Source organism: Triticum aestivum, chromosome 2D, assembly GCF_018294505.1.
Source record: "Triticum aestivum cultivar Chinese Spring chromosome 2D, IWGSC CS RefSeq v2.1, whole genome shotgun sequence".
NCBI lineage: Eukaryota > Viridiplantae > Streptophyta > Magnoliopsida > Poales > Poaceae > Triticum > Triticum aestivum.
Window position 1 is genome coordinate 650,492,291 of NC_057799.1, and position 25,570 is coordinate 650,517,860.

A 25,570-nucleotide genomic window follows, 5' to 3' on the forward strand; every position below is an offset into this window, starting at 1 on the left:
ATCCAAAAACCACATGAAATTCCTTCTCAACCCCGACGACCACAACTACTACAAGTCGAATTCCTTCTTCCTCATGGTTCTGATCTGCTATGGCATCTCCCACTTCATTGAGCATCCCCTCCTGCCCAACACGGATGCCGCTACCCGCGAGCTCGATGCTCATCTTGTTCTCTAGGTCTATGCCACGCTCGCTGAAAACCTCGTCGACCACATCGTCAGTGCCACCTCCACGTATGAGCTATGGTTGCGCATCTGTGATTACTTCCTCGCCAATCAGGCTGCCCAGTACATGATGCCGAACCGGCAGTACCGAAATCTGAAGCAGGGGGATCTCCCGGTCGCCGAACACGCCCGCCGGATGAAGCTCCTCACCGCCGAGCTTGCGGACATTGACCACACCATCACCGAGATTGACCTCACCACCCAGATCCTGCACGGCCTCGACAAGCGCCTCGACACCATCTGTGTGATCTTGGGAGACACAATGCACTGCCACCATTCAAAACGGTCTTCTCCCACGTCAAGCTCGCCGAGGAAAACCTATCCCAGCGCACCGCCGTTGAGTCTGCCTCGGTTCTCGATATTACTTGGGGCGGCTCCTCCTCTGGTGGCCCTTTTGGCCACAACGGCTACACTGCTCGGCAGGGTGATCGCGGGGACCACGGTGACCGCCCCTCCGGATTATTGCCCAGAGATGGGATCATGTAAGCGGTAGATCAGCTCTTATACTGCAATTTTGGCAGCTTCAAGGTCGTTTAAATAAACAATTTAACCGCGGATTTCATTAGCTTAGCTTGAGCTTATCAGTCGACCTCCCCCGGTGATCCAATGTGGAACACTTGTTTCCATGGATCAATGAATTTACCACCGTGAACCTATTTTTACTTGATCTCTCAGAGGGATAAGGACGGGAAGGCTGCATATACCTGTCAGATGCTTAGTGGCAGATAATCTTTGGCGAGACAATCATAGAGGAAAGTCCACTTCTTATTTTAAAATTTAGACATACTAATCACACACTAATTAGTTTATCTTTAAGTATATACTCCCTCCGTTCCTAAATATTTGTCTTTCTAGAGGTTTCAAATTGACTACCACACACGGATGTATATAGAGATATTTTAGAGTGTAGATTCACTCAATTTGCTCCGTATGTAGTCGCTTGTTGAAATATCTAGAAAGACAAATATTTAGGAACGGAGGGAGTATCATTTATTTCAGCATAGATGCGTTTTGTTTAAGATATGACCAGTATCAAGTCTCAACTATTTTTTCTAGAAAAGGAGGATGTACCCCCGGCCTCTACATTTGACAGAGGCATGTAACCATATTATTAATTATTCACAAAGACCATACAAGGTGATACATCAATAAGCCTGAAGCCATCATCTTGGCAACACTGTTGCTACTCATGTCCCGTTGATGAAGGTGTGCCGAATGTCCGGGCCTAATACCAAACAGACATCGCACCAAAACCTAACATCTAAAGCCGGGTGTCCCATCCAAGCCACTACCCGGATTGGGGCACACACCGGTCCGGCAAAGTCCCAGTGGCACCGCACGCTGCAAGGGCCGTCACCTCCATCTTCCATCGACCCATCCTTAGAGCAGAACTGATGCACCGACCATGCCAGGCCTCTCTGCCATCAATGCCACCATGACGCCTGACAGCTTCCTCCTCCTGCGCGAGTCCATCTCCGCGCATCGGACGGCAAGTCTCCACTGCGCCATGCCGCCGAGACCCGCCGTCGATGATACTGTTGATGCCACACCACTCCACCTACATGCCATCTCGCGTCGACTCCGAACTACCAGCAACTCCACCACCCTGAGCAGTTCTCGGCCGACGCCTTCAGGAAGGAACACGACACCAAAGTGCCATCGTCGCCCAAAAAGAGGAACAGAGGCTTCCGCCTGCGCTCATGGTAGAGGTGGGAGCGTAGGATCCACGCCGAAGCCTCCAGGATGGGAATCGGCGCCAAGGGCGCCGACTTTGGTGCGGCCGCCACGCCGGCCTGGAGTTTCCTCCGGATCTATGCCCACTCACCAGATCCGTCTAGCCAGCACCAGGTAGGTATTGGAACTAGCATGAACCGGAGCAGATCGAGTCGGAGATGACGCTACCGAGATTCAACGCCAGCTGCCGCCTGCCATATTCCCACCGCCGTGCACATCAGAGCAGACTCCGAACGATGCCGGCCCCACGCACACACCTCTAGCCACCCCCAACCACGCGCACGCACACCGCCGCTCAGGGCCGTCAGGCCGATGCCCGAGCCCACACCATCTGAAGGCGAACCGATCTGGGGTGGGGGCCCCAGATCCACCGCCGCCAGCCGCCATGGCCGGCCCCAAGGCTGCTCCTGCAGCCGTGGAGGCACAACCGCCGCCCCATCGCGCCCACTCCGTCTCCACGTCGGGCGACGTGGTTCGCCATCATGTTTCGGCCAGAGGATCCCCTCGCGAGGAGAGGAGGAAGGCCCGCCGTCCGCCGGGGAGCACTGTTTTGGGTACCGAACGAAATTTTCAACTGCTCGCCGGCCTCCTCCGACGGCGGCGGGGAAGCAGGGCGGGGGGGGGGGGGGGGGGGAGCACTGTTTTGGGTACCGAACGAAATTTCGCGATCTCGCGCGGTTACCGACCCCCCTCGAGAAGCACTAATACTGGGCAAAAAATCTCGAAAATTTTGAATTCAAACGCTCGGAGTGTAGTTAAATGTAAGACCATCTCCTCTATTTTAGCAGAGGTGGTTGTGGTCTAGTGGAAAAGCCACCCTTTCCTCAACTGCTCGTCGCGGGTTCGACTCTAGGCTTACGCTTTTTAATTTCTTTTTGATATGCAAAAGTTTTAGCGACCAGGGATCGAACTCACGACCTTCTGGCAAAGCGGCAGTTCGGGTTGAACAGCCACTATGCTAGCGAGATCTAGGTGTTAGTTTTGGAGTTAAAAACCTATCTACATCGACTTCAAAAAATTTGAATTCAAAATATGATTTTAAATTTCGTCCGACTTTTTTTTCTGGTATTTCGTGGCTACCGTGGTAACCGCAAATTTCGGATCTTGCTGGTATAGATGGCCCGTGTGCACCACCACGCCATCGATTGCTATCAATCCCATTAGAGTTTCCTTCATATTTGACTACATGTTGACCATTCACGTTCAAAATTTTGACAAATAAATACTCCTACACTAGTGTCAAAAATGTTCTTATATTATGAGACGGAGGGAGTAGATTTTATTTGATCGATACATGTTTTTTTTCGCTCGCCGCGGGGGGGGGGGGGGGGGGGGGGGGGGGTGGTGTACCCAATGCTAGGAACCACGAGATGGGATTGGGAACATAAAGAGTAACAATCGACACCAGCGACACGCCAGGCTACAAAAGGAAATTTCAAGGGACTTGCTTGAGGTCATAGTAAGAAACCAATTTAGCTTGAGCGACCACGTCGAACCGCGTGGATTGATTCCAACAGGATGAAAAACTTGCACCGAGGCCACTAGAGGACGAACGCGCATCCCTCGAATCGATCAAAGTCAAATCTTTCTGACTTTTGATAGTTGTTAAACCAGAGCCTGCCCTACGTCCTCAACAAATTGAAAAGGGATGCACACAACTGCCATTTCACAGGTTAGCTAGCTACGTATGCTGCATAACCATCCAATTGCGCCCATGACAGTTTTAATGACATAAAATACGACAGACCGAGGGTGACCTTGATCTTTGCCACCTCGGGGGCCCTGCTTTCCGGCTGATTGCCCGGAGATGGGATTATATAACGGTTAGATCTGCTGTAATACGTCCAATTTGCAGCCAGGTCCACAAAGAAACCTGCTTAATCTTCTCCAGCCGGCCAACCTACCACGTTGATCTAACGTGGAGCACCGGTTTGAACGAATCATTCTAAGCACGCCTTCTCACATGGACTTTGAGCCATTAACGGATCTTTGCAAGCACAGCTTCTCACATGGACTTTGAGCCATTACCAAGCCTACGTCCTCGACAAAATGAATACAGAGAGCGAACGCACATACACATATTTCACTAGTTACCTAGTTACCGGCTATGCCACCCGGTTACTTGTGCCGATCCCAACTCCTAGAACCAAATTACGTACATCCATAAGTAGTTGACCTTGGTTTTCGCCATCTCGCAGGCACTCTGGCAGATTGCCCCGAGATGAGGTTATTTAAGCGGTAGATCAGATCTTTAACCGGAACTTTTACACCTTTAAGCACAACTAGCCCGATTAGTGACAAGGCTTGCAGCTTCAGGTTCGTTTACTGAAAAACATTTAACCGTGGTTTTAATTAGATTAGGTTAAGCTTCCCAGTCCACGTTCATCCAACATGGAAGGTTTCCATGGATCAACGAATCCACCAACAAGTTTATGATTTGAAGCATTTTTTACTTGACCTCATGGAAGGATAAGGACGGGACGACCCCATATACCTCATGCTTGGTGGCAGATAATCCTGATAAGACAATCATAGAGGAAAGTCCAGTTCTTATTTTAAAATTTAGACACGTTTATGATAGACTAATTAGTTTACCATTAAGCATGTATCACTTATTTCAGCATATAGATGTATCAAGTATCAACTAACGGTAGGGTAAGGATAATTCACATGTTGCCATCCTTGAATCAATCAATAAACAAAGGAAAAATCTGTGTGTGACACCACCTTCGGAGTTCCATGGCTGCCACTAAAGTTTTACAAATTGTGGCAGTGTCAGTAATGCGCGCTGTACCTAACCATCCAGTTGTACTGATGCCAACCCAGTCCCCAGAAGCAAATTAGTACTATATGATAGATGGATTTGGCGTTGATTTTTGCCACTTCGCGGACTTGCTGAGTAGCCGGAGATTGGATTATATAAGCGTTAGATGTGCTCTAATACAGCCAATTTGGACACTGTGAAGCACTATTTGTTACGAGTCTACCAGCCACTTGATCAGATCGTCGGACACCCGGTTTTGACGCATCAACGAATCTTTCCATGCATGGAGTTAATTTGAACGGATCTTTCTAAGCAAGCTAATTAGTACTATACCATCCGGTTACTTGTGATGATGCTAATTGCCAACTCCCAGAGCCAAATTACGTACTCCTATGAGTAGTTTGACCTTGATTTTTGCTACCTTGCCATGCCCTCCGGCCCTCCGGTGGATTGCCCGGAGATGGGATCAGTTAAGGGGCAGATCAGCAATTTTGTTAAGCACAAGTAGATTCATTGACTCGAGGCACGAGTCCAGCACCGCACTGCACGCATGCATTCAGATCTAAAGATGAACGTGCGTGCACGACGCCTCCATCAACCACCCAATATAAATTCCATTTCTTACACGACCTCCAGGTCTCCTTTACAATGCTAAAGTTTGCCATGTCACAGCTTCTCTCCATCCTCTTCTTAATCCCATCTCGGTGTGCTGAGTTGATGCGGAATTCCCAGCATCAGCCACCATCCATCAGTTGCTAGGAACACCACAAACACAAAGCACACAAGGAGAGAGGGAAAGTAAGAGAGCATCAATGGCCGACTTCGCGCTTGGGTTAGCCAAGACGGCGGTGGAGGGGACCCTGAGTAGGGTCCAATCCGCCATCGATGAAGAGAACACACTGAAGGCGGCAGCACAACAGGACCTGGCGTTCATCACTGGGGAATTCCAGATGATGCAATCCTTTCTAGAAGTCGCTAGTAAGGACCGTGCCAGAAATAAAGTGGTGAAGACCTGGGTGCGGCAGCTCCGTGACCTTGCCTTCGATGTCGAAGACTGTGTCGAGTTCGTTATCCACCTGGACAACGACTCGACCTGGAAATGGGTGTGGCGCATGGTGCCCTCCTGCATGACACCACCTCGGAGTCGGGACCTCGACGATGCCGTCGCTGAGTTGAAGCAGCTCAAGGCGAGGGTTGAGGAAGTGAGCCAGAGAAACACCCGCTACAACCTCATAAGTGACTCTGGCTCCGATCCCGTCTCACAATCACCGGCGGTGCAGCTGGCCACCACCGGTCCATCAACAATTGACATCCTGATGGACCTGTGGGAGGCCAATGGGAAGCACCGCGGTTTCTGCAACCTTCAAAAGTTGATAACCAACGAGGGAAATGATCTTCAGGTAATCTCTTTGTGGGGAAGTGCAGGATCTGATATTGAGGGAACACATATCATCAATAAGGCTTACTGCGACCCCGAAATCTGCCACATATTCAAAAGCCGTGCCTGGGTAAAGCTGATGCATCCTTTTAACCCTGACGAGTTCCTCAAGAACTTACAGACTCGGTTACAAGCTAGCTCTCAGTCTTGCCAAGCTGTCCATTTCAAGGGCGGGATTTTAGAAGATGATCCGATAAAGCAATTGGCTGAGCAGAGATATCTTGTAATCCTTGAAGGAATATCCAGTGTTGTAGAGTGGGAGATCATCAGATTGTACCTGCCAGACAATAACAATGGCAGCCGGATTGTCGTCTCCACCAAGCAGATAGGGGATGCAATTTTTCTCGCAGGGGAGCCATACCGAGTATCAGTGCTCAGAGAGTTCACCGGTGGTCATTATCATTGTGCATTTTATAAGAAGGTAACACCCTAATCTCTAGAAAACCAGTACTCCCTCCGTTTCTTTGTAAAGTTTGACTAACTTTATAAAAAATATATCAACATCCACAGTACTAAAGTTATATGTTATGAAAATTAATTTCATCGTACATCTAATAATATTGATTCCATAGTGTGAGTGTTGATATCTTTTCCTATAAAGCTAGTCAAACCTTGCAAAGTTTGACTTTGATCAAATCTTATATGAAAACTAAAAAGAAATAGGGGGACTATGTACTCCCTACTGAATTTCTTCAGCCTTGTAAATTTTCTCGCTTCATTTCATATCATATATAGCATGTGGGTGTGAACTTGTTGATGCTTTTTTAAGATGAAAAGGGTTCACATCCCCGGCTCCATTTTATAAATGAATCCACGAATATTTGCAACGATGTGTGCATGAGTCAGTAAATTAGCAGCATGGCCATGATGTTTGCCTGCTCTTCCAACGTAGTCTGATCACATTGCACAGTTTAATAAGCTGGTTATTCATAACTATATTTGGTACACTTAGGCATCTCTAATCGATCTCTTAAAGCTATAAAGGAGTAAATTTTCGGTTTTACTCTTTTAACCGATGCCTAGCCGATCTCATAAACAGGTTAGAGGAGTAACTTTTTTTATTCCTCAGCCCGTGGACGAGTAAATATACTCATTCTCGAGGCAGTCGAGTAAAATCTCCTCGCTCCCTTCGCCTTCCCTCCCACACCAGATTCGTCACCCGCGTCACAACCCCATCCCGCCGCCGCTGCCACATCACCGCCGCATCTCATCCGCGCCGGATCCCGTGCACCCGCCATTATTTCGTTCACCCATGCCGAATCCAGTGGAGGCCGACCTCCCGCCAGCCTGCTACAGTCCTCCGGGCTGCTGCCGCTGCGCCCTCCTGGTCATAGGATCTAGTGTAGGCAGACCTCCTGCCGGCCTGCATCGGTCCTCCCGTCTGCTGCCGCTGCCACTGCGCCCTCCTGGTCTTCTCCTCCTTCCTGGCCTGCATGGCCTTGAGGAGTGTATCCCTTGGCCGTTTACTCCTCTATTTTTTAGGGGGTCGGCTAGAGATGCCCTTACATTGCACGCATCTAGCTTGCAGTCTATTTAGCACCTATCACAAGAACTATATTGTCTATCAAATACTTGTACCGAGTACATTAACTCGAAAGAAATCGCCGCATCTAGAAAATCTGAGAAGCCATTGGCGTAAATATTCTGAGAAAAAAAGCATAGACGTATGTTACACTCATCCAGTAAGACGATCTTGTTTCAGAACTTGTAAATTAATAAGTCAAAACGTTGTGATGGTGAGACTATAGAACTTTCTATTGCTTCATCCCTGGAGAAAAAACGTTCCGCGTTGCCCAACCTAGCTAGTGTTACTTGGGCGCTCCCAGGAAACCTAGCACCGCCGGCCCTTCTCCCTCCCCTTCCGCCACGCCGCGGCCGGACTAGGCTGCCGACGATGCGCGCGACGGTGTCCCGGCTAGATGGCCTCTCACCATGTCATCTTTCGGCCTGGTGGGCCGGGCCGAGGACCCCTTTTGTTTCGGCGTGGGCCACATCAAACAACCCATGGCGCGAAAGTGGAAGGATCCAGAAACTTGACGTATGCTCCAAGAAGCTGGATTCGTAGACGAATCAGTATTCTTGTAGGTAGACGACTTGCATATTGTAACCCTAGAACCCCCGACATCTATATAAACTGAGTGGCTAGGCTCGTAGAGGACACACCAATCTCTTGGTAGAAATATGTATTCTATAGTCAATCCAACATAATAAACGCAAGAATGACGTTGGGTGTTATCTCCTTGGAGAGCCCAAACCTAGGTAAAACGTCGTCTCCTTGTTACCATTGTACTTAGATGCTTAGCTTGGGATCCCTACCTCGAGATCTGCCAAGTTTGCCACCGTCAGCGCACGCGGCTGACGGTGGCAGCGGGACCTCTTCTCGCGGCGGCGCTCGGGCTGTAGGGCGATAACTCTGTGGCTGCGCATTGGCGCACCTTGGGTCGTGATGGCTCAGTGGTTGGCGGCCGGTCTCAGTGTCTGATGGAGGGGCGCGAGTGGAGGCATGGTGGTGCCTCAACCATGAGGGTGGGGAGGTGCCTGCAGGTGGCAAGAATGGAGCCGAGCGATCTTCCTCATTGCCAGATTTGGAGTGTTGTTTGTCCCCATGGAACCCTCTTCTCTGAAGGTTCCGGTTACGGCTCGTGCTGGATTCAGAGCAGACGGAGGTTGGTGGTGTAGGATTGGGACTAGAGGAAACTTTAGTCGGCTGGCTTGGCTCGGCAGCGGCGACGTCTTTCAGTGTCGTTTCTCCTCCTTGAAAGGGTAACCGAGGTCCCTCCTATCCACGCCCGATGCCCCTCCCGGACGGAAGTCCAAAATCCACCTTGGATTAGGTAGCAGCAGCACCATGCTCCTTCCATGGAGGCGTTGTTTTGGGAGGCTTGGGTTCTCGGGAGAGGGTGCCTATGGGCGGTGGGCTCCTGACAATGGCTCGAGTGACAATGGTGGTGTGAAGGTTGGCAGGTAGAGCGGCGTGGCACCTACCGCGTCAACTGCAGCGAGTCTTGATGGCATGGTGTAACTAAGTCTCGATGACAATATGTTTGGATGGATGAGCATAGGGCGGTGCCGCGGTCTGGCGCTGCGTTGGCGTCGATGGCATAATGGCCTGTCAAGGTGAATCCGTTGATTCTAGAACGTGTGTATGCGGTGCGCAAAGGGTCTGCTAGACTGGTTGGTGCACTCTGCTCGCCGTTGGGAGGCTTGATGTGGTCACCGGGTTAGATGGTGTGTTGATGCACAATCAGAGCACAGCATCAAACTTGGAGGTGTAGGGACAATGGTTACCAAGCAGATGACTTTGGTTGATCGATGTATTAGTTTTGTTGGGCCATGTTGAATAATATAATAAACTAGTTGTATGCATCGCTTGATACACAGGTTGGACGTAATCATCCTTCTGAAAAAATCAACGCTAGAAAAATATTCTTAGATCTGTCAAAGGTTCTACGCAGATCAAGCTCATAAGCTCCTTGCCTGAATCACATGTTAGCTTCCACACGGGTTGAACACACAATCTCATCATCTTTCACAAAAACTTCAGGTGCGAACACAAGCACACAAACACATCAATTAAAAATTAGTCAAAGGTATGTATATGCCTCGTGTATTTCTCTTATTTCTTATTTCTCTTACCTGGTGCTCGACCTCCAAAAGTTCGCCCCACTTGAATGAATGCTCGTGGTCACCCAATGGCAAAAATCTTTATAATGAGCCATTGAGTGAACCCAATGTTCAAATTTCCTGGCTCTGCCCCTGTCTAACCCTAGCCCCTAAACGGACACCACAAATATGTTTTTTATGTGCGAACATAGTCTATGAACATGATGTGGCAGTGAGTCATCCAATGCTAATTCATAAATTAATCCTTACTTGTCCTGGCAAAAGGAGAGATGGATCATACATATGGTTGTTTTTTGTGGAATATTGTGGTGTGGTATCGGATTGAAAGGAGAGAGAAGAGTGGATCATGCATATGAAGAGAGAGAAAAGAGAGGAAGATCACATATGGTTGCTTTTTGTTGGTCAAGTGGATGTCCGAACACATCCAAAGCTCCCCAAATACATCCCAATTAACGGGAAAAAGGATGTCCGGATCGCTACACGGATCGATCAGGGTTCCCATTGGATTACGAAAGTTGACAAAAATGATCCGACCCGAGCTTCGAGAAGATGCTCAACTATTACTGAGATCATGTGACAAACTTTTTTTAGGAGAATCATGTGACTAACTAATTCACTGCCTGCCTCGTATACTGCCATTTAAATAACACGTGCAATTATTGCATAGTCGAAATTAAGTTAGACATATTTTTTTATTGTTGCTCGCTATTGAAACGGTGCGTGGGGTTTTGTTTTCAAGTTGAAATTTACCACATTATTAAATAACTAAGCTAATTATCATGGTAATCATATTTTGTCTGTTAGTGTTTCTGTGAACAACATGGTGGAACATTAAATTTTTAAAAGCATCGGGAGTAAACGTCCAGTGCAGAGATTAAACAGATCGTCTTGGTCTCTAGTGTTACATCAGGGCATCTCCAACGCTAGCCCGCAAACCAAACACTACATTCGTCCGCGGATAGGAGGACAAGTCAAATTTGACGCATATTTAAACAACCCGGATGATATTAATTCATATTGGATAATTTTTACAGAAAAACTTATGGTTTTGACATATTTGCACTAAACCAGACTCTTAAACCTAGCCTAAAATGACCGCCCGTGTTCGTCACCATGTCCGGCCAGCCATGAGCACCGGAAAATGAAGCTCTGCCTCCGCAGCCTACTTTCGGCTAATCGACTGATGATGATGAGCCCGCCAAGCTTGACTTCAATGAGAGGGGAGGAGTGGTGGCCTTCCTTGGACTCAAGCACCGGCGACCTCCCATGCTCTACTCTTCCTCGCTGTCGGCGGCACCCGTGGGCGTGTTGGCATCATAATCATGCCGGCGGGGCGTGAACGATCTGGCAACGTCATCGTGTTTATGGGGCGCAGACGTGCTGACGTCGTCGTCGTGCCGGTGAGGCACAGAGGAGCTGGTGATATCGTCCTCGTCCTTATCCTTGATTTAGACTTCATCCTCCGCTTCGTCAAACTCCTTCTACATGGCTTCTAACTCCGTCTAACGGACGCGGTACCACCAGCGGTCGTGGCGGATTCGCGGTCGGTGCGGAAGGATTGGAGAAGTGCCTCCTGCTTACCCACGTCTACATCAGACACGATGGCCGTTCCGACGGTGAGTTGCTCCTCTGTGTTCTGGGGCTCGTCGAGGAGGCGGAGGTTGTACTCCTGGTCCGCCTGCGCCTACCGGAACGCGGCCCGTCGCTCTTTCTAACATCATCTCCGTTAAGTGAGCGTGCACCTCGCCCATTGTGATGTCGACACTGGTCGACGAGGGTGGGGGCGTCGGCTCGTCGTCGGCAACCTCTTCCATTCGAGCGCCCGCCTTCGTTTGCCAGCCAGCTGCAATGGCGGCTATCTCTATCTTTAGCTCGGACGAGTAGTTGTCCCTAATGGCTTTGGAGCTCGACGAGGCCATGACGGGCGTGGTGCGGAGAGTAGAAAGGGAGCGAAGGAGGATGGATGTGAAAATGGCCGAGGCTAGAGTTTGAATAATAGGCGGATTGCAGAGCAAACGGCAGGGAGGTTAATGATGGGAGGCAGGCAGACAGACGGGTGGCACCGGAGTAGGTTCCTCGGTATCCATGCACCTTTAATGTAGGGAGCGGAATGAGAGGTTTTCGTTGGAATGCAGAGAAGCCGCATCCACCAGGAAGCGGCGTGGGCGGCGCTCTCGGCCGGCGCGCCGCTTCAATTCGGATGCCAGTGAGAGGTCGTGTCGCTCTAATCCGGCATGAATGCGACACTGATGCTCTGGAGCGGAGCTAACCATTTCGGGCGGTAAAGCGCACGGGCATGGGAGATGGCTTTTTGGTGGGCCACAACAGTCAGAAGCGGGTGTGGCAGCAGATTCGGACGCCCGCAAAGCCCACCACCCCCTTCGGTTTGCAGAAAAAACACGTCCGGACCGGTCGGCGGACCGATATAGGTCCGCGTTGGATGACAAAACACGTCTCGACCGCACGTTGGAGATGCCTTTACTAGTATTAAAAAACAGAACTTCAGGGGTCTGGTCATCAGGTATATATACTGCTTTGCCGCTCGATCACATGTGTGCAGCCTATTTCAAAAGGTTAGATTATGTGACAGTGCTTGTGCCTACATCTCTCGTAATACAAGCGGTGGCCGAGGGTTATGAAGGAACAGGAGCCGGCAATACCGGAGAAGCGTGGCTCTCAAACGCATGGAAACGCCCTGGTTAAAGGCCTACCTGATGCTCGGCCACCATTGGCATTTTTGGCATTCAAGTTGTGTAGTACACGCACACACTTTTCCTAATTACCGGCAACCTTTATCATTTTTTTCCAAACCTACTCGAATAGAATTACACCTCAATTTAGCTTGCCTGCATGTACACACAATATGCCAAATAATACTACTCAGAAACTAAACGCAAATTTGGATTAGTTCCTAATAAACACAATCATCTCCTAATCAAACTTTTTAGTTGTAGACGTGGGACCAACGTGCCATCTAGACTATCAGCCTACGCTGCTATATTTTAGAATGTTATATCCAGAATAAACACATAGTCTTTACGCATGAATCTAACTTAAATCCCGTGCGCATTCACTTCACGCTAGTCTTCGCCTTCTCACCAACACAGGGACGACCGTCACACAACAGAACTAAAGGAATGGCAATTTTTATTGCCACTTCTGCATCAAAGCAGCCTAGGATCATTGCCTATGTCCTAATCAGCTAGCTGTAGAATCCATGTTCTTTCTTTGTCTCCTCATGCGGATTTGGAAAATCTCAATTTCCATAGTCTTGACAACTATAGCAACATGCTTTAGATATGTCAAAACTACGGTATTTCTGTTTATTCATGTCCCTAATACATGAGAACATCAGTGTCTCTTCTTCATTGTCCCATTGGCGTCCCTTCCACATCGACTCATAGGTCTTTGGTCGCTTTCTCACCTCCATCGCTGACATTTTGATCACATTGCCCCACTGCTCAATGGTGCCAGCAACCGGTAGAAATTTGTGAGGGAGAGCCGGTAGTGACTCTTCCAGAACCACATTGCCTTCCATCTTTCATACGAGGGCTCACATCACATTCATCATGGATCACGCTGCAGGTGCGGGTGGGACTAAGTGGGACCAAGAATCCCATCCCACTTAAATTGTATTAGTGGATTCCCACTGGACAGGCAAAATATGAAGTAGGCTAGCCCTATTAGCGCATTGGGAACCCACCCTAACCTACTTGTGTACGAGACTGGATAGAGCAAGCCGGCCGAGCGCCGCCCCCGAGGCCGCCGCCGGGGCGCGGTGGCGGCGGCCGGACGTACCACGGCGGCAATACCACCACCGACGCGACGAGCAGCGACGACGACGATGACACCTTCTCCGACGCGCTCGGCAGGATCTCCTCGTCCGACCGGCTCGGCGCGCTCTCCGCCCGGCTGAGCTCCATCGACGGCCGCGCCGCGTCGAGGCGCCTGTCCAGCTTCATCATGGACTGCTTCCTCCCTGCGGCCAACGGCATCGCCAGGACATCCACGGAGAAGCGCGCCAAGAAATCCCCGTGCCGCGCCGCGCCCTACGAGCACGACAACGACGATGACGAGGCTCCAGCACCGGTCAGGCTCGAGATGCACATGCCACGCCGCGAGCGCCACGTCCCCGCTCTCCAGCAGGAGGATGAGAGCTAGAATGGCATGCCGCCGCACGAGATAGCGTGGCGCCACAAGGAGGAGGCGCGAGTTGACGAGATGCCTCCAAGGTCGTGCGGGTTCACGGTGCTCTTTCTCTGGTGCGTCAAGCCAGTGTTGTGCGGGTTCCCGTGGAGCCCGGCGCGCCCGCGGGCCACGCGCACCTCCCCTCCTTGCCGGAGCACCACGATGGGCGACGTCCTGGTGATGGAGCTCGGGCTACAGAGCGGCAAGCCGTCACACTGGCACGAGGACAAGATGAGCGGCAGTGGCAAAGGAGTGGTCGAGTCCCGGCGGCCCCGGACTGGGCATGTCGATCCTTGGCACGAGCAGGAGGTACTGCACCGACGCCAGGAAGGCCCTGAGCAGGCTGGCCCGTTCGGCCACGAACGGCGGCGGCCCGAGGATGAGGAGGAAGAGGAGGAGCGGCAAGGCAGCCTCCTCGCCGCTGCACTCGACATCCGGGTGGATGCCGCAGCTGTAGGTGAGCCGCCGTCCGAGTCATGGCTCTATCACGCGCGCGGGAGCAACAATACTAAATAGCAAAAGATGACGAGGCATTGAGGACTTGAGGTTTATGATCGCCATGAGAGCCAAAACCTGCACATAGTACATATCGTTTCAAGTCTTCTACACTCCACTTATGCCCACTTAATCCACGAAATATTTAGTTGGATGTCCAATACTTCCCGGCAAGCAGCGGTGGTACTAAGTGGGATTATGGTGGGACTCCCAACTACAGTCCCACCTGCAGTCTGAATCATGGAGGTTAGCTTCAACGAGGAGTCGAGGATTCACCAAACCCTTCAGATTCTTTCATGGTCATCCTCACGAACTCCCTCCTTAGAACTTGTATATGTGCCTTCTTTTTTTTTTTGAAACGTCGCCGGGGGGCAGAAAAGACTGCCCACCTGAATTTTCATATAATTAGCTCAAGAAGAGCCTGACATACAAGGGAGAGAGAGAGAGCGATAGGTGTAGGGAGGCCCTGACACCCTTACAATCCCAGCGGGGACTGGGAACTGGGAAACTACGGCAAGGCAGCAAAGTGCTGCACCCACGATTCTAAGATCGTTTTACATATAGTGCGGGAGCATCTCCATCTCCAGAGAGAGACATCGGCAGCGATGCAGCGCACCACTTCTAGGGGAGGGAGGTCTTGGTTGCGAAAAACATTGGCGTTTCTGCTCTTCCAGATGTTCCAGAGGATAGCGATGCAGACAGTGGACCGCATGCAGGGGGCACCTGGCAGGCCTGCATTCGAGGCGTAGAAGAGGCCCTCGACAGACTGGGTGGCCGCTGTCCCCGGAGCAACTAGAGCCCATATGGCACTGGCGTGTGCACAGCCGAACAGCAAGTGCTCCAATGTTTCATCCTGACCACAGAAGGCACAGGCGGCCCCGTCAATGATGTGTCTTCGATGGAGCAGGGCAGCACAGGGAAGACGCCGGCGGTGGCACAACCAAAAGAAGAATTTGCATTTGCCAGGGGCGAAGCTGCGCCAAATACTGGGAGGAGAACCACGTTTGCCAACCGGCTTCTGGGGGGGCATGGATCTTGGCGAGCAGCTTCATCAGCAAGCACGAGTTCTGAAGTCTCATGTCCCAGACGCCAAGTCCGCCCCGGTCGCGTGGTTTGCAGACTTCAGACCAGGCAATTTTGCATTGAGCTCCGTTGACTGTGGAGTCGTTAGTTCAGAAGAAGGCTCGGCATTTCTTCTCAAAGCTGGCGTGTGTGCCTTCAGCCAATTGGATGGAGCCCATGGCGTAAGTAGGCAGGGACGTGAGGACCGCGTCGACCAAGGTCCATTTGCCAGCAGAGGATAGCAGCAAACCGCACCACCCAGCTAGCCATTTATCCACCCTTGCAATTAGCGGATAGAAATCATCCAGCTTGAGTCTAGTAGCAGACAGAGGCAGCCCCAGGTATTGTTGTGGGAAAGCAGCCACGGGGCATCCGAAAACAGCAGCAAGCTGGCATGCCATCTCAGGCTCTACGTTGATGGGGACAAAGGTGCATTTGTCAAAGTTGAGGGCGAGACCAGTGTTGGCCGCGAAGGTGTCCAGCACCCTCTTGAGCTTGGCGACTTGGTCTGGATCAGCTTTAAGAAGGATCAAGGTGTCGTCTGCATATTGAAGGACGGGGCACGGGAGCGACGGCTCCAGGGGGTGTTGAAGGCCTCCTTCGGCACCGATCGCCAAGATGAGGCGTTGGAGCACATCCGCTACCAGAATGAAGAGGTACGGGGATAAGGAGTCTCCTTGTCGCAGGCCTTTTTTGCATTCAAACCATCGCCCGGGCACATCATTGAGCACAACAGCAGACCTACTGGAGGTGTTTAGATCACTCACCCACTTGCGCCATCTGGTCGAGAATCCTTTCGCCTCCAAGATACGGTCCAGAGCAACCCAGGAGACGGAGTCAAAGGCTTTTCTAAACTCCCGTTTGAGCACGACTGCCGGCAGCTTCCTCTTGTGGCAACACTGAACCAGCTCTGCAGCCAAGACGAAATTCTCAGAGATACACCTCCCGCGCAAGAACCCAGTCTGCTCCGAGTGGACGAGGAAAGGGATGAGTGGTTGAAGCCGACTCGTCATCATGCGCGACAACATCTTCGGGGGGTAGTTCTGGAGCGAGATGGGTCTGAAGTTAGACGGCGACGTAGGTGCGTCCATCTTCGGGATCAGTGTGACGAACGACCTGTTGATGCCCGACAGGTCAGTCTTGCGATCAAAGAATTCAGCAGCCAGTTCCTGAAGGTCTGGGGCCAGACGAGTCCAGGCGTGCTGGAAGAAGGCAGGGCCGACACCATCTGGCCCAGGGGCTACCCCAGCCCGCACTCCGAAGACAGCAGCTTTGATTTCAGCGTTGGAGAACGGTTGGTCGAGGGCGAGCGACTGGGCAGAGTCCAATCTAGCACCAGACATCAACTGGTGCAAGTCTAGACTGTCCACAACCGGCGTTTCAGTCCCAAGCAGGTTTAGGTAGAAATCACGCAGGATACGAGCCTTGTCGTTGTGGGCTCGGTGCTCGACCCCGTCGCGGACGAGGCATGCAATCTGGTTCCCACGGCGGCGTGCAGACGCGCAAGCATGGAAAAACTTGGTGTTCTCATCGCCCAAGACGCAGAACCTGATTTTCCCTCGACGTCTCCAGAAGGCCGCAGCCTGCTTGAGGTGTAAGGACAGAGAGCTCTGGACAAGAGAGCGCATGAGAAACTCGGGGTCAGAAAGGCTGCGTTGCTCTTCCAAAGAGTCCAGGAACTGGATGACCTCATTGCACTTGGCAACAATCATGTCAGGGTGCTTGATTGATCTTGACCATCTCTTGAGAGCGCTGCGAAATTTCTTCAGCCGAACGGACAGGCGCTTCGCAGGCGCGAAGGTGGGGTTGACGGGGGAGTCAGCAGTTTCAAGTGCAGCAGCCAGGCCGGGGTATCCAAACCTGAAGATCGAGGCACACGGAACAGCAGTTGCAGCAGTGAGGACAATCGGAACATGGTCCGAGGCCCTAGAAGCAATGGAGGTGACAGCCGAATCAGGGAAAGCGGCGCACCAGTCGTTGTTGACAAGGAAGCGATCCAATTTGACGAGCACAGGCTCCCTTTGACGGTTACTCCAGGTGAACAGCCGGTCAAGCAAAGGCAGCTCAAGCAGGGCCGTATATGTGCCTTCTTGACACGATCATCTTTATGGTTTATCTCCTGAGAGCTTCGAAGCTTCTGTTGCCATCATATTCTACAATATACTGACACCTTGGCCTCTTGGTCCTTTGCCTCGTCGACCGTCATGTCGCCTTCCACCGGTCCCCAGACTCCATGTGCACTTATGAAGGTGTTCATCTTTGTGGGCCACGCCCCATAATTATCGCATTCGAGCACAGGGTACTGGATGGTCACACCGCCACCTCTTGTCATTTAGGTCGATATGTTCCACTTCTTTGATTTTCCTTCGCCCATGAGGCAGCTTGATGATAACGAGAATCATCTGACTCCACCACGACTCAGCTTGCCAACAACGAAGAATCCTCCGAATCCACGACGACACAACTTGACAGTCAAGCCTCCACACTTTAGTTCTGTAGCAATCGTTGTCTTTCCACGGATTGAGGGTGTGTTTAGTTGCTGCCCTGATGGAATATTGCCTGGCCTGCAGGTTCCATGAAACCTGCATGCATCATGTTTTAGTGGTGTCCTGGGTCATAAGAGTCTAGCCTAGCCTGCACAGCCTGACAAAAGGATTAGCCTGAGCCAGGCGTCCCATGTCTTGCGGGTCGGTGAGCCTGTCGCACTATCTGGTATTAGTTTATTACTCCCTCAGTTTCTAAATATATGTCTTTTTAAGATTCCAACAAGTGACTACATATGGAGCAAAATGAGTGAATGTACACTCATATGTCTACATACATCCGTATGTTGTAGTCTATTTGAAATGTCTAAAAAGATTTATATTTAGGAATGGAGGACGTATTTCTTTTGCATAGGATTGATGGGTGTGGATTTCTGTATGTACTAATTGTACTACAAAGCAGCGTCAGGCTAAGGGCATAAACCAAACTCATGTGCATCAGGCTAGCCTCACCAGCCAAAATTCTCCAATAGTCCAGGCTTGATCAAGGCATGAGTATTCTTCAGGCAGGGTGTCTAGGCCTTGAACCAAACACTCTCTGGACACACAATCTCGCCAAGGCTTACACAAATGCGGTGATCAGAAACACGGGCACGCAATGCAACCACTCAAAATTGGCAAGAGGCACATATCATGCCTCGTGTTTCCCTGTTATTGCTTTTCGTAATATTTTCTGGTGCTTATCCAACCGATCCCTGATGCTGAATGCTGACCAACGAATTCTGACCCATAGGATTCTTAGTGAATTTTGTTTTGGCATGCTTTTTAATTTGGTAACATGGCTCGGTGAACTAAAAACAAACTCAAACACAAACCAGCACTATGGCATGCAAGCCCTGTAGTAGTACTACGACTTAGGCATACAAGCCGTCTCAATGTAGCTAGCCTGCGTGTACCCACGACTATGCAACATTTGTTGGAACCGCCACTGCCTAGCCCTAGCTCTCCTCTCCCTCGCACCTAGCTCACTCTCTGTTCCCGTGGCTCGACCGGAAGAGAGAGGAAGAACAAGATCAGAAGAGTGGTGGACACAGAAATTTTTCCAGCGCACGAATGCTTATTTCTTTCCTCGAGCACGAACTCGACCGTGTCACCGAGCTACAGGGAGGAACCAGGGTTATATACCCGTGAGTACTGACATGCCATGCCTCGCCTCGCACCCACTCACCCACCCACTTCCCCACGTCCTCCGCACTCTGGCAGCGTCCACGCATCGCGCCCGTACGCGATCGCCATGGCCTCCCCGCGCGCCCCATGTGGTCTACCCCTCCTGGTCGCTCGCTAACAGCATGGCGTGGTCCCGCGCACACACGCGCTGGCTCACGCACTCACACACGCACACCTACGCACGCACACCCTGTGGACCAGGTGCGCCTGACGTGTCCGGTGCGCGCCCATACACGCACCAGCCGCGTCAGGTTCGACGCCGCGGCTTATTACACCCAACACTCGCGCCCTAAGCCACGGCATAGAGCAGGCCGGGCTCCTCGACAACGTCGTCCACCAGCAGGGCTCGCTCCGCCGTCGGCGCCTTCTTCCATTGCGGGCAGTCACGTTTGAAGTGACCCCGCTCACCACACTTGTAGCACCGGCCTCGTCTGTTGCCGCCGAAGCCCGATGCCTCGCTGCGCGCGTCGTCGTCGTCATCGCGCGGACCGCCTTGACGCCGCTCCCGCGCCCACCATTGCGCTGCCGTGAACATCAGCTGGTCCCCGCTATGGCTGCCTCCGTCCTGCCCGCGCCGATGCAGCCAACGTCGAAGGCCTTCAGCCGCCACAACGCGTCCTCGAACGCCATCGTGTCGACGTCACTGAACTGCTCGATCCCAACCGCCGCGTACAGGCGGTCCGGCACCGAGTCGAGCAGTTTCTTGACGAGTGCCGCGTCCTCCAGGGTCGAGCCCAACACCGCGTAGCGCACCGCGATGCCACCAAGCCTGTCGGCGAAGTCGTCCAGGCTTTCGCCGTCCGCCATGCGCAGCAGCTCAAACTCTCCGCGCAGCGTGCCTAGCCGAGCCGCCCGCACGCGATCAGCTCCTACATACCTGGCCTTGAGACTCGCCCACACCTCCGCCGCGGTTTTCTTCGACGCCACCTGCAGCAGCAAGCTCTCCGCGAGGGCACTGAGGAGGTAGGCGCGCGCAGGCTTGTCCTTCTTCGCGATGACGGCCGCTGCCACGTCCTCCGGCGCGACCACCGCCACCCACAGCTCGGCCGCGTCGAGGTTCGCCTCGACCTTGATGGCCCATGCCGTGTAGTTGTCACCGGTGAGCTGCGGCAGCGATCCGCCCGCTCCGCCGCCGTAGGGGACGATCGACATCGCCGGCGCGCCCTGATCTTCACATGGCTCTGATGCCAATTGTTGGAACCGCCACTCCCTAGCCCTAGCTCTTCTCTCTCTCGCACCTAGCTCACTCTCTGTTGCCGTGGCTCGACCGGAAGAGAGAGGAAGAAGAAGATCAGAAGAGTGGTGGACACAGAAGTTTTTCGAGCACACGAACGCTTCTTTCTTTCCTCGAGCACGAACTCGACCGTGTCACCGAGCTACAGGGAGGAACCAGGGTTATATACCCGCGAGCACTGACATGCTAGGCCTCGCCTCGCACCCACTCGCCCCACCCACTTCCCCACGTCCTCCGCGCTCTGGCCGCGTCCACGCATCGCGCCTGTACGCGATCGCCACCGCCTCCCCGCGCGCCCGACGCAGTCTACCCCTCCTGGTCGCTCGGTAACAGCACGACGTGGCCCTGCGCACACACGCGCTGGCTCACGCACTCACACACGCACACCTACGCACGCACACCCTGCGGACCCGACGCGCTTGAGCGTCCGGTGCACGCCCATACACGCACCAGCCGCGCCAGGTTCGACGCCGCGGCTTATTACACCCAACAACATTACTCTGTAACTAACACAAATTTGGATTGGTTTCCAACATCGCATCCATGCTTACACTCGTTGCTGTATTCCAATTTCAACCACAACAAGAAAATACTCCCTCCGTTCGAAAATACTAGACCTATTTTAGTTTTACATACATTCATTTTTATCCATTCTTCGACAAGTACTTTCGGACAGAGGGAGTACCATATAGTCAAATTATTACAGGGAAAAAAGGATGGGACAATGGTTTGCTAATTTATGCAACTAGATGCTCGTGGGTGTTGCAATACGATTCTCCCATTTTACCTAATTAAAAAAATACCATTATTGCTTGCAGGGTTCAGGGCGTCGAAATGTCATGGGTGACCTTATTGGGCTATTAAAACGTCCTGGTGTGATATCTGTTTGGGGGACTGGTGATGACAAATCAACTCTCGTCAAAGAAATCTTCGACGACTTCAGACAGAACAAGAATGAAAAAAGGTTAAACTCTCAAGGAGCAGAAGGTTTATTTTGCGGATGGGTTGATGTGGCCCAACCATTCATTTTGAAGGACTTCTACCTGAGCTTGTTGCAGTCGTTCCGTAATAATAATAATACTGAATCCTTTGAGGGTGATACCGAGCAATGGTTTAATATGGTTCATCATGGGTACAAGTACCAACGCTTGGTAGTTATTAACGGTTTGCAGTCCACGAAGGAGTGGCAAGTTATTAAAAGTGCATTCATCACATCGGGAAAACTTGCAAGTCTTCAAAATCGTATCATTGTCATAACGAATGAAGAAAGTGTGGCCATAAGTTGTGTAGATCGTAAATATGGTGCGCTCAATGTTAACGACATGGCCCTTCATCCTTCCATGCAGGTATGCCTACTCCAATAAGCTTAATTATACTCTACTTTCCTCGTGTAATCTGCCAGCCAGTTTAACTTTTGTACCTAAATTTATTTTTAAATCACATCTCGGCCAATGTTTGATATTGTTATTCACACGTTTCTATGGCCTTATTACCATCTAATTAAATGGCTTTGGTGTAACATATGGGAAGTTTTTGCTGCCTGTTCTTGAATGCTAGATTTCACATTAGTCGCAACATTTGCACATGCTTAGATATGCCAAATGAGCTACCAAGCCAATCTACTTGTCGCCCTTTTAAATTTGAATTGGGATGATAGTAGTGCATAAAACGCTAGTGGCGGCGAGGCAAAAAAGGTCTTGATGGCGTGTCAGCCCAAAGCCACCAATATATGGTGCCACTAATAAAAATTAGTGATGGCATTGGCAGCCCATGCCACCACTAATACATATACATATGGGGTGGGGTAGAAGTGCAAGCCAGCAATTACGGATGAAGGTGGCAATCAAAATGAGGAGGAAGAAAGTGAGGAGGAAGAAGATGATAGAGAGGACGGGGATGGATATGGTTCACATGTGAATAGTGCAACGACGGTATTAGTGGCCTGCCGGACGTATCACACACCACCAGTAAAGAAAGAACAGGGGGCGTGCCAAATACAGACATGCCGCTACCAAGTGGGCGCGACTTAGGGCACTGAAAGAGGACCCACATAATATATTAGTGTTGTGGTTACAATTAACATGCCACATATATTTACAATAATGGTGGCGTGGTGAAATATTATGCACCACCATTAGTTTTGCGGCCTGTCAGACTACTGGGCTGACATACTGGTGGCATACCATTTAGTTTTTCCACGTGACCAGTAATCTCATACTGATGGTGTACCAAATATTTCCACGTCACCATTATTTTGAATAATAAGTGCTGGCATGGATTTAAATTGGCGTGTCACCAATCAAAGTTGTGGATAACCATTTCTCTACTAGTGCACCAGATAGGTTTTGCTGACTTAATCAAGAATGTATGGGAAAGGGCCATCGTTGGTCGTACACATATTCAGAGATGAAACTTTCAAATAAGGGTCACAGGGCAATAGCTATATGGATGGGCGAAACACACCAATGAAATGTACAACAAAAGCAACGCCGCTCCAACAGTATTAATTACCTTGACAAAATCACATAGACTAACATATTTTCACAATAAGAGATTGAATTAAAAAAATCAATTCAATGAGAAGATTGCATGTCTTTTGCAAGAAGAGGAAATCAAATATTACCAAATATCGAAAGCCTACTTTATCCTGAAGGGAGACAGTAAAATGTGATACTTCCGATTGGTAATCAATGGTCGGCCTAGGAAGAAGTACATTTTTTGTCTCCAGCAAGACGAGGGGAGAGTCGAAGACCAGGATGAGGTGAAAATTTATAAATCTCTGTTCAGGGCGCTGGATGGAAGGAGTTTCATTCTTCATGAGCCCCGAATGGATGATATCCCATAGTGATGGCAGAAGAGAACAATATACTCATCGCAGTTTTCTCTAAAGGCAAGGTTTGAGCTACGGTATTTCAAATGGGACGTAACGAAGCTCCATTCCTGTTGGCTTCCCCGATTCTATTAGAATTTCTGGGATCTCATCAAGGCTAACCTACTGGAATTGTTTAATTTTCTTCATGCCGGGCAACTTGATCTATTCAGGCGCAATTTTGGACAGAACGTTTGGATGCCAAAGATTAAGTAGGTTGGACGGATCCAACAGTATACAGTCAAATGCCTCCTTCATATTAGCTTCAAGATTTTTGCCAAAGTCGCTACTAATAGGCTTAACATTGATGTTGACCATATCGTCCATCCTTGTCAAATGGCTTTCATGTAAGGAAAAAATATACTTGATGGAGTAGTAATCCTACATGAGACCGTTCACGAGATGCACCAAAAACATGAGTGTAGTAGTTTTCAAGATTGACTATGAAAGGTCCTATGACAAGGTTAATTGGCCGTTTCTTCAACAGAGCCTTAGAATGAAAGGATTCTTCGATAAATGCCACTAGTGGATCCAAAAATTTGTTACTGAAGGTAATGTGGCTATCAAAGTCAATGATGATGCATGCCATTTCTTTCACACGAAAAAAGGCTTACGTCAGGATGACCCCATGTCTCTAGTGTCCATTAATATTGTTCCTGACATGTTGGTTATTTTGATTGAATGCGCCAAATAGGATAGTTAGATTGCATGAGTAGTGCCACACCTTGTTGATGGTCACCTCTTTATTCTGCAATATGTTGATGATAAAATTATTTTTATGGAACATGACCTAGTTAACTAAAACTCTTGCTTTCAGCGTCTCGCTCTTAAAATTAACTTCCATAGAATCAAATTGTTCTGCTTTGGAGAAGCCAGTTAGGCGGTGATTGAACACCCTGATCTGTCTGACTGTGTTCAAGGCCAATTCCTGATTAAATAGTTTGGAATTCTGAATCATTATCAGTGTATCACTAATACAGAACGTGTAGAGGAGCGCTTAGAGAAACGCTTGAGCAGTTGAAAAGCCTAATCGCTCTCTTTTGGAGGGTGACTGATCTTGATCAATTCCGGCCTCGCAAATATGGTTTTCTATTTGCTTTCTTTTTTTCAAACCCCGAAAGGGGTATTGCAAAGGCTTGATTATTTCAGATTTAAATTCCTTTGGCAACGAGATCATGAAAAGAAATGAGGCTGGTCATAGTGGGGAGTTGTCGGGGAACGTAGTAATTTCAAAAAAATTCCTACGCACGCGCAAGATCATGGTGATGCATAGCAACGAGAGGGGAGAGTGTTGTCCACGTACCTCGTAGACCGAAAGCGGAAGCGTTAGCACAACGCGGTTGATGTAGTCGTACGTCTTCACGATCCGACCGATCAAGTACCGAATGCACGGCACCTCCGAGTTCAGCACACGTTCAGCTCGATGACATCCCTCGAACTCTGATCCAGCCGAGTTTTGAGGGAGAGTTCCGTCAGCACGACGGCGTGGTGACGATGATGATGTTCTACCGACGCAGGGCTTCGCCTAAGCACCACTACGATATTATCGAGGTGGGTTATGGTGGAGGGGGGCACCGCACACGGCTAAGAGATCCAAGTGATCAATTATTGTGTCTATGGGGTGCCCCCCTGCCCCCGTATATAAAGGAGCAAGGGGGGAGGCGGCCGGCCAAGGAGGAGGGCGCGCCAAGGGGGGGAGTCCTACTCCCACCTCCTTTCCTTGTTGGAGTAGGAGAGAAGGAAAGAGGGGGAGAGGGAGAAGGAAAAGGGGGCTGCACCCCTTGTCCAATTCGGACCAGAGGGGGGGCGCAGGCCTCCTTCCTTTTGGCCTCTCTCCTCTATTCCCGTATGGCCCAATAAGGCCCATATACTCCCCGGCGAATTCCCGTAACTCTCCGGTACTCCGAAAAATACCCGAATCACTCGGAACCTTTCCGAAGTCCGAATATAGTCGTCCAATATATCGATCTTTACGTCTCGACCATTTCGAAACTCCTCGTCATGTCCCCGATCTCATCCGGGACTCCGAACTCCTTCGGTACATCAAAACTCATAAACTCATAATATAACTGTCATCGAAATCTTAAGCGTGCGGACCCTACGGGTTCGAGAACTATGTAGACATGACCGAGACATGTTTCCGGTCTATAACCAATAGCAGAACCTAGATGCTCATATTGGCTCCTACATATTCTACGAAGATCTTTATCGGTCAAACCGCATAACAACA

General features: G+C 50.5%; 1 protein-coding gene across 1 annotated transcript in view; it reads left to right on the forward strand.

The window, feature by feature from the left end:
- The first annotated feature begins 5,357 nt into the window (after nucleotides 1–5,357).
- Nucleotides 5,358–25,570, forward strand: part of LOC123056183 (uncharacterized) — a 29,415-nt gene continuing 9,202 nt past the window's right edge. The window contains exons 1-2 of the mRNA XM_044479881.1: nucleotides 5,358–6,579; nucleotides 21,290–21,817. Coding sequence (XP_044335816.1) covers nucleotides 5,533–6,579; nucleotides 21,290–21,817 — 1,575 coding nt within the window. The 5' untranslated portion in view covers nucleotides 5,358–5,532. The remainder of the gene's footprint in view (nucleotides 6,580–21,289; nucleotides 21,818–25,570) is intronic.